General features: G+C 39.1%; 1 protein-coding gene across 5 annotated transcripts in view; it reads right to left on the minus strand.

Annotated features, from left to right (window-relative positions):
* The window catches only part of DPP4 (dipeptidyl peptidase 4), a 77,052-nt gene that overhangs the window by 41,834 nt on the left and 20,784 nt on the right, over positions 1-14,434 (minus strand). For 3 of the 5 annotated variants that reach the window (XM_082841788.1, XM_082841786.1, XM_082841790.1), the window contains 6 exons: positions 13,403-13,501; positions 12,905-12,996; positions 11,306-11,386; positions 5,184-5,236; positions 4,994-5,066; positions 4,108-4,228 (listed from right to left, as the gene is read on the minus strand). In XM_082841788.1, the coding sequence (XP_082697914.1) occupies positions 4,108-4,228; positions 4,994-5,066; positions 5,184-5,236; positions 11,306-11,386; positions 12,905-12,928 (352 nt within the window). In that variant the 5' untranslated portion in view covers positions 12,929-12,996; positions 13,403-13,501. The remainder of the gene's footprint in view (positions 1-4,107; positions 4,229-4,993; positions 5,067-5,183; positions 5,237-11,305; positions 11,387-12,904; positions 12,997-13,402; positions 13,502-14,434) is intronic. The other 2 variants (XM_082841787.1, XM_082841789.1) reach the window with 1 other exon arrangement.

A 14,434-nucleotide genomic window follows, 5' to 3' on the forward strand; every position in this document is an offset into this window, starting at 1 on the left:
TAACCCGTTGGACCATTTTTGAATATCTTAGCACACAATATTTAATATAAACTCTACATTTTTTTCCTTATCTTATAATCCTCTAAATTTATGCCACAAAACATACTAAAAGTAAATTTCACACAAGGGGCTGATTCTCCTTTCTAATTTTTCAAACAGTCACCATGCCAGCATACGCTCCCCAAGTGGGCTCAGTTTGTACTGAGCCCGCAGGGTACTGGTGGGTGGTGGGTGGCTCCAGGCTCTCAAACCAATATGGTGCCCAGAATTTACTACTCTTGGCACAAAAGCCTTGAGAATGATGGATTTTGAATGGAAGGGAGCTCCATGAGACCCCTACCAAGAAACATCTCCTTTGCCTAGTCTAGAAACTGAAGACTCCCTTGGATTAACACCCTCCTCTGGTCTATCAGCTGATGGGTGAGGGAAGACGGTAAGATGGAAGCAAAAGGAAAAGAAAGGTTTTTCTTTCTTGAACAATGTTGCACTTGTTCCCAATTTCTGGCAAAGGTAGCTCCTTCCTATGTTTATTATGGAGTCTATTCACGGGACTTCCCATCTCTGCCTCTTAAAATGCCAAAACCTCTTTCACCAACTGGGAATAGAGGATTCAAGTAGACTTGATGGAGCCTCCTAATCCCTTACACAGAGTTAATCCACACATTTCATGCTGTGCTGCGAGAGGAAAGGTAAAAGCAAAAGCATAAAAACGTGAATATTAGAGTTAGGAAATCATTTATCCAATCACTTTTCTGATTCTTATGGCTTCTTGACAAGTTTCTTCCAAATGCTTGCTTTCAGTTATGACAATGGTAATGGCAGTAGGAGTAACAGTAATAAAAATAACAACAATAATAAAATATAATAATTATAATGATGAGCAGCTGCGATTTAATGCCTGCTGACCATACACTGATAAGTAACTGACATCTATTATCTCGGTTAATCTTCACAGTAACTCCTTGTGCAGATGAGCAAAGGGGCAGGCAGGCTTAAACAGAGTAAGCAATTCACTCAGGAGCACATGACCAATAGTTGCTAAAATCAAGAATGAATCCGGATTTGTCTGGTTGGAGTCCATCTTCTACTGTTCCTTCCTGCCTATTTCAGCACTTCTAGTAACAGAAAACCTTCTACTTCATCAGGCAGCCTGCTCCCCCTTTGACTGCTTTATACGTATATCACTGAGTTACATTTATGCAGCAATTTAGAATTTACAAAACACTTATCTAATTGAACCCTGGGTGAGTCTATTCATAGGCTATTTTACAGAGAGGACAACTAAGGTTTAGAGAGATAGAGTGAATTGACAGAGACAAGAAGGCAGGCCTTGTGATTCTAAGCCAAGGAGGTTTCTCACTAAGAACTTCTTCATATACTGAGTTCATGTCTCATTCCTTATAGCTTCTACCCATTGGTTCTAATCTAAGATCAAGATGCAATTACATAAAATGAATACAATGACAGCAAGGTAATGCTTTGTAAAATCACTTGTAAGTACAGGTGGCAGGTAGGAGTCTATGTTTTGGATTAGTAGTTATTTAGAATACTGAACACTTTATCTATCTATCTATTTACTTATTTATTTTTCTTTTCCATTATGGTTTATCACAGGAGATTGAATATAATTCCCTGTGCTATACAGTAAGACCTTGTTGTTTATCCATTCTATTTATAATAGTTTGTATCTGCTAACCCCAAACTCCCAATCCATCCCTCCCCCACCCCCCAACCTTGGTGACCACAAGTCTGTTCTCTATGTCTGTGAGTCTGTTTATGTTTCAAAGCTAAGTTCATTTGTGTCATATTTTAGATTTCACATATAAGTGATAGCATATGGTATCTGTCTTTCTCTTTCTGCCTTACTAGAATACCGACCACATTTTTCCATATCAATGATGTGTCAAAACCATTATTATAAAACTACACTGGTCAAACTCAAAGTCCTAAGAATGAAGGGATCATGGGTAAGGAGAAAGAAGAACAAAGAAAGAAGGAAAAGATATCCAGCCCTTCCTGAAGTTGGCTATGAACACGATGGGTGTCTATGGCACTCCCACCACCATTCTGTGATAACTCCCATCCTGCCACTCACTCTGAATTTCCTTAGGTACCCCTGGGACCTAGTTTCCTCCCTCTAATAGGATACTTAATTCACTCCATGACAGTTTTTGTTGGCTTCTTTGTCTCTCTCTGGGATGAATTCCCTGAGAGCAACAGTTGGGTAGCATTTGTCTCTGTGTCCCCAGCACCTGGCACAGCACCTTGTAGGTGGTTGGCACTCAATGTGAATTGCACTGAATTAATCACAACCCCCACCCCCACCCCTGCCACTGTCAACACTACTGCCTCAGGGGGGTAAGGAATGCTCCATCTCCCTAAATTATTTCCTTCTCTATCCCCTCTCATCTCACCAAAATTCGCATTTTCAGCTCTGGGTTAGGTAAACTACATTCATACTCAAAAGTGACTGTAACGTAATTAACTTCATCCTAGGAGATAAAGTATTATCCTTTTTTTTTGGAAAAAGAAAACACTTATTAACTAAAGTAAAATAATAATCAATTAGAAAATCATAAAATAAAGTGAAAACAGAAAACTTGAGAGAGAAAGCTACTTGGGGACCCAGGGTGGGGTGGCAGCCCAAGTCCCAGAATATAGGCTCCTCTGTGAGTGTCCCTCCTCAGTGTGGCATGTGGCCCTGTTTAGACCTTGCAGCTTTGTTTGTCCATTTACTTATGAACCTACAGATTCTCACAATGTACTCTCTTCTGATCCCAACAGGTCTTCATGGCTACAGTGGAGAGGGTGGCTCCAATAGGAAGGTGACCCCATATATGGAGAAGCAGGTGTGCCCTTTTCTAAGTATGGAGCATTTGTAAATGTACAAAACCAATTGTAGGAATTTCCCTGTAGGGACTAAAGTCCCGTTTTTAGAGACAGGCCCACATTGGAACTGTGAAGCCATTCTTCTGCTTGTGAATGGCTTAGTCATGAACAGGCAAAATGAGATCCCTCCAGCTATTATCTACCTTAGAAAGAACCTTAGTGTCGGAGTGTTTTTATCTTAGAGCTGCCCAGCTGTTCCAAGGAAGGGTCAGTCACAGCTTTGGGAAGAGGCTTTATCTAGCTCACGTTGGGGATCCTGGAGGTTGTGCTGTGCTGTCCAACAAGTGTTAAAGATGTTTTTCAATATCTAAGTGACAAGTGATAGTAAATTTCATTGTAAGTTTTCATCAAACACTTGTTTCTGGGCCATGGGAATTTATCTTTCTTTTAAAGTGTTTCCTGTTCTTATAATGTTATCCACTTAACTGAACTCGATTTGAACTAGTAAGAACCGAAATTGTCATGAAGAAAAACCTTTTTTAAATAAGTATGAAGAAGAAATAACAGGATAAAATAAGGATGAGTCTTTAATAAGCATGAGACAATCTTATGAAGGGTTTGGAATAGCCTCAAAATGCTTTTTACCTTGGCAACTACAGACATGAATAATGTTTTCCTAATATTTTCTAAAACTCTTTATCCTTAAAGAGAGAATCATTCTTTTTAACTTTTTCAGTTCTGTTTTTTGAACCCAGTTTTTCCTAAGTCTTTCTAATTATTTTTTTCTTCTTTAGAAACAGGAAATGCTAATTTGTTCAAGTTCCAATGAACACAAATCCTCTATAAAAAAAAGGCATTTTCTTACCCTTGACTCCCCAATCTCCAGACAATAGTTTGTCATCTTTTGGAATGTTCTGGGAGTATTTCGTTTTCTTTAGTAACTTCTGGGTTAGGTAGGCCCGGTTCAAGAAACATCTGATATCAATCTGGAGGCTTTTATGCCCCAGTAAAGCAGAAAAGCTACCTACACAGAAAGGCCCTTTTGTAGCAGTAGAGCAAAGACAATAGGAGCATTGAAGAGACAGTGAGGATGTAGCAGCAGTAGCCACTGTGAAGAGATTCTTGGTCTATGAGATACCTAGTGTTATGAGTGCTAAAGGAGATTTCATGACATTTTTAAAATGCAACTTATTTTGAATGCCATTGAATTTCCCCCCATTTTAACTGTTTTTGAAAACGTACAGATTTTCTGATTTGAAAAAGCTTTAACGTCTCTACCTTCATAAACCCAGTCAGTTATTCCATTATAGATTACATCTTCTTTCCCAGTCCATGTGACCCTCTGACTTGGCAAATTTGGTTCATTTTTGACATAAATATCATTTTTCCAAACGTACGCCTAGAAAGATTGGAAAAAAAATATTGATACATAATATATTTTATTCTGGATTTTAAAAAACTTACCAATTATTTTATCCTCAAAAAATATTGGTATGCAAGTGTAATGATTACCTAAGCTTATTCCATTGATCAGGAGGAAGAGTCATTTACTCCCTCCTCTCACATTCTTAAACTGTAAGTATAGATACAGAAGCACAAGAAGCAGCTCACAACCACGCTATTTGGATACCAAAGTGTATGCGAAGCCTGGGAAGACTGACCACTTCTATAGCATGATGTGTGCTATGCATTTCTCTCCAGGGAAGGTGAGTAGATGTAGGGCGGCTGCATGCCCAGAGGGTGAAGTCAACTACAGATAAACAGTCTGTCTTCCTGTTTAGATTCTTCGGGACTTCTGACATTCTCCTAAGACTATAGCACATGAAGGTATATCTATAGTGACAACATAGAGAAAGTCACAGAACTATCAGAAAGCAGGAATGCCTCAACAAAACAAAACAAAACCCAAAGTGCAACAGAATTAGAATTCAAGACTTTAATGAACATTTTCCCAGTAAATAAACAATTCCCTAACAGTAGTTCAGAAACTTTCAGGAATTGTATTTACTCTGTTAGACTAATAAAATATTATTTTAGGCAATAAAACTCTGTTTGATAGTGATGTACTGGCTTCCTAAGTATCTGCTCTGTATCATGGTTAGCAGCTTCTGCATATGAGCGATTTGAGCCATTATTTTTCTGACAAGGGGAGAGACTCACTAACCAATTTATGACCCACTGGTGACCATGTGACCCACTGTGTGTTGTTTGGGATTCTCTCTTCTGTAATTAGCTGCCTGGAAAAAGATAAAGAGAAACATTTCCAAGTGAATAAATCACAGTGGAATTTCTTTTCTTTTAAAATTATTGTTATACTAGAAAAGCATAACAGATTTTGGGAGGAAGTCGCTGACCTTTTATTTAAGTCATAAATGTCATACGAAGCTGTGTAGGAATGCCTCCATTGCTGCAAAAGAAAACAAACATTTCAGGCTTCTGTGATTCTTGGTAGTTTGACCACTTGCTATAGGAGCCCAGCTGAGAGATAAAGCCGTATAACATTGTATAATTCCCTATCTAGATTCTTAAAATTTTGGAATTAGAAAATATCTCAGAAATCGTCTAGTACAAACTCCTCTGGATTTTACCTATAACTTTTCTCTGGCCTCACCTCTGCAAAGGAGACTTCCCAGGACCACAGTGGGCTGAGGTGCCGTTTCCTGTGGCAAACATTATTCTCAGCACTTACCACAGTAATGTTAAGTTCAGCTGTTTAAGAAAATGCAAAATTTCCCTTTTCAACCACCTTATTGGCAAAATATCTTAAAGAACTCTAATTCTATTGCTGGTAGTGATGGGGAGAGATGTTTACTTTCCTACACTGATCATGAAAATATAAAGTGTTACAGATTTTTTGAAAGCCACCTGGCAATATGTTTTAAAATTGAAACACATATACCATCAATATTTTAAATAACCACCTCAAGAATCTAAAAAATGAAAAGCAACCAAATCCAAAGAAATTAGAAGAAAAGAAGTAATAAAGGTAAAAGCAGTAATCAAATAGAAAAAAATACAATAGAGAAAAATCCAACAAAGCTAAAAACTGGTTCTTTGAAAAGACTAATCAAATTACTAACATAGAGTAAGAAAAAGAGTATGAATGAATAATACCAGAAATGAAAAGTGGGATACCACAATGGGCTCTACAGACATTAAAAGATTATAAGACCTTATTTTAAATGCTTTTTACCTATAAATTTTAAAAGTTAGAAAAAAGGACAAATTCCTTTAAAAGCAAGTTATCAAAAGTGAGACGAAAGAGTGAATTCTGAATAGTTTTACATCTAATATAAAACTGAATCCATAAAAAAGCTCTGTACAAAGAAAACTCCCAGCTCAAATAATTTTACCAGCAAACTCCTTGTCATTTATCCAAATGAGCTGAAAACTTATACCCACACGAAAAACCTACACACAAATGTTTACAGCAGCTTTATTCATGTTTGCCAAAACTTGGACATAACCAAGATGTCCTTCAACAGGTGAATGTATAAACAAACCACGGTCCAGGCAGACTATGGAATATTATTCAGTGATAAAAAGAAATGACCTACCAAGCCATGAAAAGAAATAGAGGAAACTTAAATGCATATTGCCAAGTGAGAGAAGCCAATCTGAAAAGGCAACATACTGTATGATTCCAACCACATGACATTCCGGAAAAGACAAAATTACAGACAGAGTAAAGATCAGTGGTTGCTAGGGGTTCGGGTGAAAGGAGGGACGAACAGGTGGAGCAGGGGATTTTTAGGAAAAGTGAAAATATTCTGCATTACACTATAATGACAGATAAAAGTCATGATACACTCTACATTTGTCAAAACCCATAAAATGTACAACACAGAGAGTGAACCCTAATGTAAACTATGAACTTTAGTTAATAATAATGCGTCAATATTGGCTCATCAATTGTAACAAATGTACTACACTAATGCAAAATGTTAATAATAGGGAAAATAACAGGGGTGGAGGTGAGGCGGGGGGTGGTGGTGAGGAAGTATATGGGAACCCCCTGTACTTTCCACTCATTTTCTGTAAACCTAAAGCTGCTCTAAAAAATAAAGTCTATTAATTCAAAAATAAATGAGCTAGAGCCATAGCAGATGACTTGGAAGAAGTTCCACATGGTACCACTGAGTGAGAAATGCAATTTACAGAAAAGTATGGAAAATAGGATTCTATTTTTATAAAATAAACAATAACTAAAAAGAATCTCTATCTTCCTAGAATTATATGAATAAAGAAACAAATATAAAATATGGAGGGGTATACAATAGATTCTCAACATGGGATACCTGGGTAAAGGCAGAGGGGTGAGGAGTAGGGAGTCAAGAAAAAATGGTAAAAAAATAAGACTGAAGATTTTTTAAATATATGATCACAGATTTGCATTTATGAAATATTATGTTTATATGTGGATACATATATAAATTAAAGATTTTTTTTTTCAAAACTACTTGTCTGTATGTCTGTTTTCCCTACCATACTCCTAGAGATAAGAAATTGTGTCTTATTCATCTTTAAATACCCGGAGTCTGGTCTAGTACAAGCCACATAGTATGTATTCAAGAAACAGACCAAACTAAAATAATCAAAGTTTACCTATGAGGCTGAAATAGATGCAATAGGTAGCCCAAGACCCCCAGCTGTATTAGCAGAGCTAAGACCTGTCAGGTCCCTCATCTTGAAAAATATTTCCCACTTATCATTCATCACCCTCCTGTCCTCTCATGTCAACAAATATTTATTGTCTCCTCTTCTTTGCAAGTCATACATTCTTCTTTGAATCCTGAATTATTCTGACACACTCCATGCTTGTTTCTGGAAAACCTCTGAGTATAATACTCGCTAGAGCCAAAAGTTGTGGTACAGGCTAAAAATATTAAGAGATTTAAGAAGTTTTGAGATCATTTCAGGGTGACAGATCTATCATGGGTTGTAAAGGGAAATCCAAGATGTTTGTATATTCACTTAATCTTCTGAAACAGACTCATCAGTCTATTTAGGCTATAAACATTGGCACCTATCCTCTTGATTAGGCATTACTGGATAAGACAGGCTCCCTCTTTTTGAGGAGCTCATAGTTGAATGGGGGATATGGAGACATAAACTACAAGAAAAGAATCACAGAGCATGCAATGGAGGTGGGTGGGGAAAGGCAGGAATCATAAATTAGGAATTGGGGAGGGAGAGAGGCTTATGGAAAAGGTGACTCTTGGACTGAGTCTCAGTGGCAGAGGACTGCCACACAGAGAAGGAAAAAAAGCATCATAGCAGAAAGAGGTTCAAGCACGAACATAGGAAAGATCATGTTTAAGAGCACAAACTTTGGAGTCTTCTAACCTGGATTCAAGTCTTGCTCTAGACTGAATATTTGTATTCCCCCCTTACCCTCAATTCATATGTTGAAATCCTAGCCCCCAACGTGATGGTATTTTGGAGATGGGATCCCTGGGGAGTGACTAAGTCACGAGGGGGAAAGCTCTCATGAATGGGATTAGTTTCCTTATAAAAGAGACTCCAGAGAAATCTCTTGACCCTTCGACCATGTGAGGACACACGGAGAAGACGGTCAACTATGATCCAGGAAGTGAGACCTTGACAGATACTGAATCTGCTGCCACCTTGATCTTGGACTTCTCAGCCTCCAGAACTCTGAGAAATAAATTTCTGTTGTTAAGCCACCCAGTCTATGATGTTTATAGCAACCCAGATGGACGAAGGCAAGTCTCCAATATGTAATATCAGGCAAGTTTCTTTCTAGACTTCAATTTTCTCTTTAGGAAGATGAGGATAGTGACAGAAACAATCTCAGGAGCATGAGAATGAACGTGAAGTATTTAGCAGGACTCCTGGACATTGTCAACAAGTCACAGACGATGCAACTATTATTATCGGTACAGCATTAAGTGATGAGGAGAGAGATGCTGTATGGTACTTACTTATTTATGTTTTCTTTTTTTTAATTAATTAATTTTTAAAAAATTATTTGGTTTTGTTCACTGACTCACTTACCTTTTTTTGTAGCTACACCTTAAAATTAAGAATTGATCTTTCTGAATGCACTAGCTCAGTCATGGAGAAACCATGCAGTAGGATCTAAAGAGCACTGGAAGTAGACCTCCAGGGAAATTGAATAAAAGTAGACTTTTCTTTGTTCTTGATGTGTGTCTTGAGAGTTGATTAGTCAACACATTTACGCTGTATAGAAAATTCTACTGGATACTCCGGGAAGTAAAATAGAATATAGAGTTCTCTATTTCAGTAATCTTTTGATTTAATGCTCGGCAATAAAACGTATGAAGAAAGTAAGCTAATGTGATAGAGAGTGAATGCTGGGGGGACAGAGTAGCATCAACAAAGCCTGGACCTGAATTACTAAAAAGGGAGAGCATATGATGAGCAGGGGAAGAAGGTGCCAGGATGAAGGAATAGCAAATGCTTTGGCCCTTAGATGGGAATGAAAGTGATGCTTGAGAAAAATGAAGAGCTTTGCACTTAAAGGTTCTTAACTTTGGATCACTGAATCACTTGGGAGTCCTTAAAACTACCCACGCCTGGACCCCATCCATAGCTATGCTGAGTTAGTTGGTGTGCAGTAGGCTGTAGGCATCTGTATTTTATTATTTATTTATATTTTTTTGCGGTACACAGGCCTGTCACTGTTGTGGCCTCTCCCATTGCGGAACACAGGCTCCGGACGCGCAGGCTCAGCGGCCATGGCTCACGGGCCCAGCCGCTCCGCGGCATGTGGGATCTTCCCGGACCGGGGCACGAACCCGTGTCCCCTGCATCGGCAGGAGGACTTTCAACCGCTGCGCCACCAGGGAAGCCCCTAGGCATCTGTATTTAAAAAAAAACTTCCCCAGGTGATTGATCCTAAGGAGCAGGCAGGGGTGGGAAGCACTGGCCAAGCTTGGGGAGTGCAGAGAGGGAGGTGCGAGGTGGGTTCAGAAAGGCAGAGTGGCAGGATGAAGGGGACAGAATGAAAACAGCAGAAGCAGTTAAACGCACATGAAAACTCCCGTGATACAACAGATACAAATTACCAATGATGGTTGTCCATCTAAGGTCTACCAGTGAAATACATCCGTTAGTACACACCATATGGCACTTGTTGAACTTGGCTAAATAGCAAATTGAGCTGGTATTTACCTTGCTGTTTCTACCTTAACCTCATAGTCTTTATATGTTTGTCTTTAACTTGGGAAATTGTTAATCTGTGGTTCTCAACCCTGGCTGCTCATTAAAATACTCTACGTGTTAAAAAAAAAAAAAACAATAAAAGAAAACTGATGACAGCTTCACCCCAGAGACTTCAATTTATTGATCTGGGGATTGGACCTGGACACTAGGAATTTTTAAAAGCTCCTTAAGTGATTTTAATCCGTAGACAGCAATAAGAACCACTGAATTAAACAAACACTAATTCATTAACTGGGAACAGATGTGTTAAAGTTGGCTTAGGCTTCTGATTCCTTCCTGGTGGATTGGTTTAGCAGAACATAGTCAGCAAGGCTTCATGTCCAGGAAATGGAGCCCAGCACGATGAATCAGGGCAAATATTACGAGCGGGAGTTACCATCCCAAAATGGGAAACGGAGTACGGGATGGTCGGCATGGCCTGAATACAGGTGTGTGGGATAAGGTCACTCAGTATTTACTATTTATTCTAGAGAAAAAAGGCAGAGGTAGGGATTCCCAGCTTTGTATTTTGTTTTCAAGCAGAATCTCTCTACAGGTTTTTAATCTTTCCGGTATGTCTCAAAACTTCCTATACTCAACAACCGCTATCAAATCCATGAATAATCAAAAAGCTGCAGTGAAAGTCCCTGGCGATCGGCAGCCACCCTAAACATGAGAAGGATGTGTGATTAGGCTGTAACCTTTCCTCAGTGTGTGAGAATTTGATGTTGGGCTGGGCAACTGGAGGAAGCTGAGTGCTCCCTGCAGGGCACTGGTGACCGGTTCTGAGGCTGCCCCTTTGGAACGGTTTGTATATGGTGGGACCTGGGGGCTGGGAGGTGGTCTGAGTCACCGTGCAGAGTCTCTTCTAGAGGATGAGAAGTTTAACTGTTTTTAAAGCAAATACTTGAGAGTTTTAGTATATGTCGAACTGAGACAAAGGAAATAAAGGGTTCTATTACTGGATGTACAAGTCAGACATGTACACATACTTTTAAATTATAAGTTGTATTTTATTAACTTATGTTTTTAGTACCTATGTATAATATTACTTTAGCTTTTTAGTATTTGAAAACCCTGAAGATGAATTTCTTTTAAAACATTCATTAGACTTATCTTTTATGAATGAGAATGACCATTTCTCCTTCTGATACCGAATTAATGAGTTTTTAGCGCCTACTGTTTTACTTAGGTATCAATCCTAAATAGTCACAGACTTGAAATCAGTTATAAAATAACGTACTCATAGGATTCTTTAAATGTCACAGTAAAAAAGCATTTCTTTTACCTTCACATAGTTGTGTTCGAAGAGAACATATTGTCTATCAGGAGATACTGAATAATCATTCATAGAAAATCCAAATTCATCCTGTCAATCAAGTAGAAAAAAGAACAATTGAACGATTCCATTTAACTGCCGTTATTGAGTACTTACTGTGTAGAGGGTACGGTTCTAGACTTGTGGCTGGTAGCTGAGAGGTTCCGGTCTAGAAGAGGGGCACACTCCCTCACACAAATGACCATGAGGCAAGGTGGGTGGTGATCAGGGTTAGAGAATCAGGGAGGGAAGGATTTATTTTAATGAAGGAGAGATGGCTATGTGGGTGGGGATCAGGAACAGAGAGAGAACTTCCTCAGGAGGGGAAACAGCAGGAGTAAAAACCCAGATGCAGAAAGGGCATGCATATTTAGAGACTGCCTAAAGGTTAGTTGTAACCTGAATACAGTACAGGGTGTGTCAGACAAAGAGAAGACATAAAATTAGAAAAATAGCCAAGGCCTAGATATAAGAAATAGACCTATGAACTACTTTTTTTTTTTTTTTTTGGCGGTACGCGGGCCTCTCACTATTGTGGCGTCTCCCGTTGCAAAGCACAGGCTCCGGACGTGCAGGCTCAGCGGCCATGGCTCACGGGCCCAGCCGCTCCGCGGCATGTGGGATCCTCCCGGACCGGGGCACGAACCCGCGTCCCCTGCATCGGCAGGCAGACTCTCAACCACTGCGCCACCAGGGAAGCCCTGAACTACTTTTTGCACATGGATGTGATAGAATCTTATCTGGCTTTTACAAAGATGCTCTGGTGACCCAGTGGCTGAGATGAGATGAGAGGGGAAGGGTTACAGTAGCCCTGGACTTGGGCAATGCCGTGGTCTGATTTACAGAATGGAGAGAGGGACACTCGTTAGAATACTGTCACAAGATTAATCAAGGCTTCGAACCAGGACTATACCGTGGAAATGGAAATCCGAGAGACACTTGACGTTGCAAGGGAGGACTGATAGGTTTTGTTGAGTAGCTAAATAAGGGGAATGCCAGAGGAATCAAGGATTCTGAGGTTTCTAGCTTAAGTGACTTTGAAGAGGGCGCTATTTACCAAGATTGGGAACTCAGGAAGAGGACTAGTATGCCTTCCGTTTGCTAGGAGAGGGAAGGGGAAATAACTAGTTTAGCTTGGGACACTGAGTTTAAAATGACTGCAGGCCATCCATGTGCCAGAACCGGCAAACTGTTGGAAACAGAGGTCTAGATCTTGGGAGGAGGTTAGTATTACAGGCATGTATTTGAGAAGCACCTGTGCTGTGGAAGTGCATGGAATTCGCTGAAGGAGAGCATGCAAAGTGAGGAGGGAGGGTAGCAGTGAAGACACGGCCCTGCGGAGCACTTACACGTAAGAGTATGAGCAGAGGAGGAGGAATCGTCAAAGGAGACTAAAAAGTAGCCAAGGCAGGGAGCATTCCAAGAAGAAGAGAAAGATCCACTGTGCCATATGCTGCAGAGAGAGTCCAACAGGATGAGAAATGATAGTACTCATGATTTGAAAGGTTATGAAAAAGAAAATCCCCAGAATTCCCTTAAAGCATGAATTAATTATGTGATTAAACATACAAGTGTACTGTTCTCCAAGAACATGGAGCTGTTTCCATATTCAGCATTGAATAGCAAGATATTATTTTCTTGTTTGTAGAGATATTCATGATCTAAAGAGAGAAAACGGCCAGATCAGTATTTCAAGTTGCTTTTAAACATCTTCATAAGCTAAAAAACCATGCAATAAAAATTTAAGACAAATTCACACAAGTACTAAAAAGGCATTTCTAAGTTGGAAAAACATGAACTGATGAATATTACACTAGTATGCCTTCATTTTTCCATCATTATTGTAAAGGGTTCAATTTACATTTAACTTTTTATAGTACATATCAAAGAAATACTCAAGTTTCTTTCTGTCTTATCCCCCTTTCCACCCTTAAGTAGAAAAAAATACTTTCCCATATGGTTAAAAAAAAATAAGAATATTTTCTCAGTGCCATAAAAGTGCCCCACAACCTAACCAGAATGAAAATAACCATAAAAATCAGCCCCCTCTCCGCCAAAAATCCTTACCTGAAATCCATCGCAAGGTGTAGAACTTCACTCTAAAAGTATTTTTTAAATAATCGGTTAGAGTGTAGGTTCTGCGACTATCAGCTGTAGCATCACCTGCTGGTTGGAAAAAAGAGCCAAATGTTCAGTAAGACGGGATAACCTGTTTCGCATATAAAAAAAAAAAAAGGATATCTACAATATACACTAGTCACAAAATACAGAAATACACTGACAAAATGCAAAACACATTTTGAAAGAGTTCGGACTGAGAAAAAGGGTAAAAATGCATTTAGCTGTTAAAGTGTTTGCGAGAGTGTGTTTTTCACGGTGCTACATTAGTGAGCTTCATTTCGAAGGTCTAGATCAACAATGTCCAAGGGAAATATAGTGTGAGTACACTTTCTAGTAGCCATATTTAAAAATTTTTAAGGTGAAATTAATTCTAATTGCATATTTTATTTAGCCAGTATATCAAATATTTTATCATTTCAGTGTGTAATTGGTCTTTATATGCTATTAATAGATCTTTCACATTATTTCTTTTCATACTGTCTTTAAAATCTGATATGTAATTGATGATTACAGTGTATCTCAATTTGAATGGGCACCTTCCCAGTCAATGCAATCATGCAGTGGATGGCACGAGGCTAGATTATCCTTTCGTGAGGGCCTGGGGTCCACTTCTAAGCCCTCTTGCTCTGCAAAGACCTTTAAGATATACTGATCACCCAGTTCAGAGATCTTAGTTTCTATCATCATTTTTCCTTGAATTTGATTAAAGTTTACATGAAACCTTTCCCTTGGATTCTGTGACAGCCTCAGTCCTTCTCCTAACTCTCTGACCATTATTTTTCCATCTCCTACTTTGACTCTATTTTTCTCCACTGACCTGTAAGGCAGAGATGCTTTGATATTAGTCTTCAGCTTTCTCCTCCTCTCTCTCTACAGTTTTCCTTCCAGGGAACTCCAGAGAATGTGAGTGCCAGGGCTTCAGGCATACTTACCATTTAGATGAATGACAATATCTGCTCTCACCACCTTAGCCTACCA

This window comes from Leucopleurus acutus (genome assembly GCF_964270905.1).
Source record: "Leucopleurus acutus genome assembly, chromosome: 6".
Classification (NCBI taxonomy): Eukaryota; Metazoa; Chordata; class Mammalia; order Artiodactyla; family Delphinidae; genus Leucopleurus; species Leucopleurus acutus.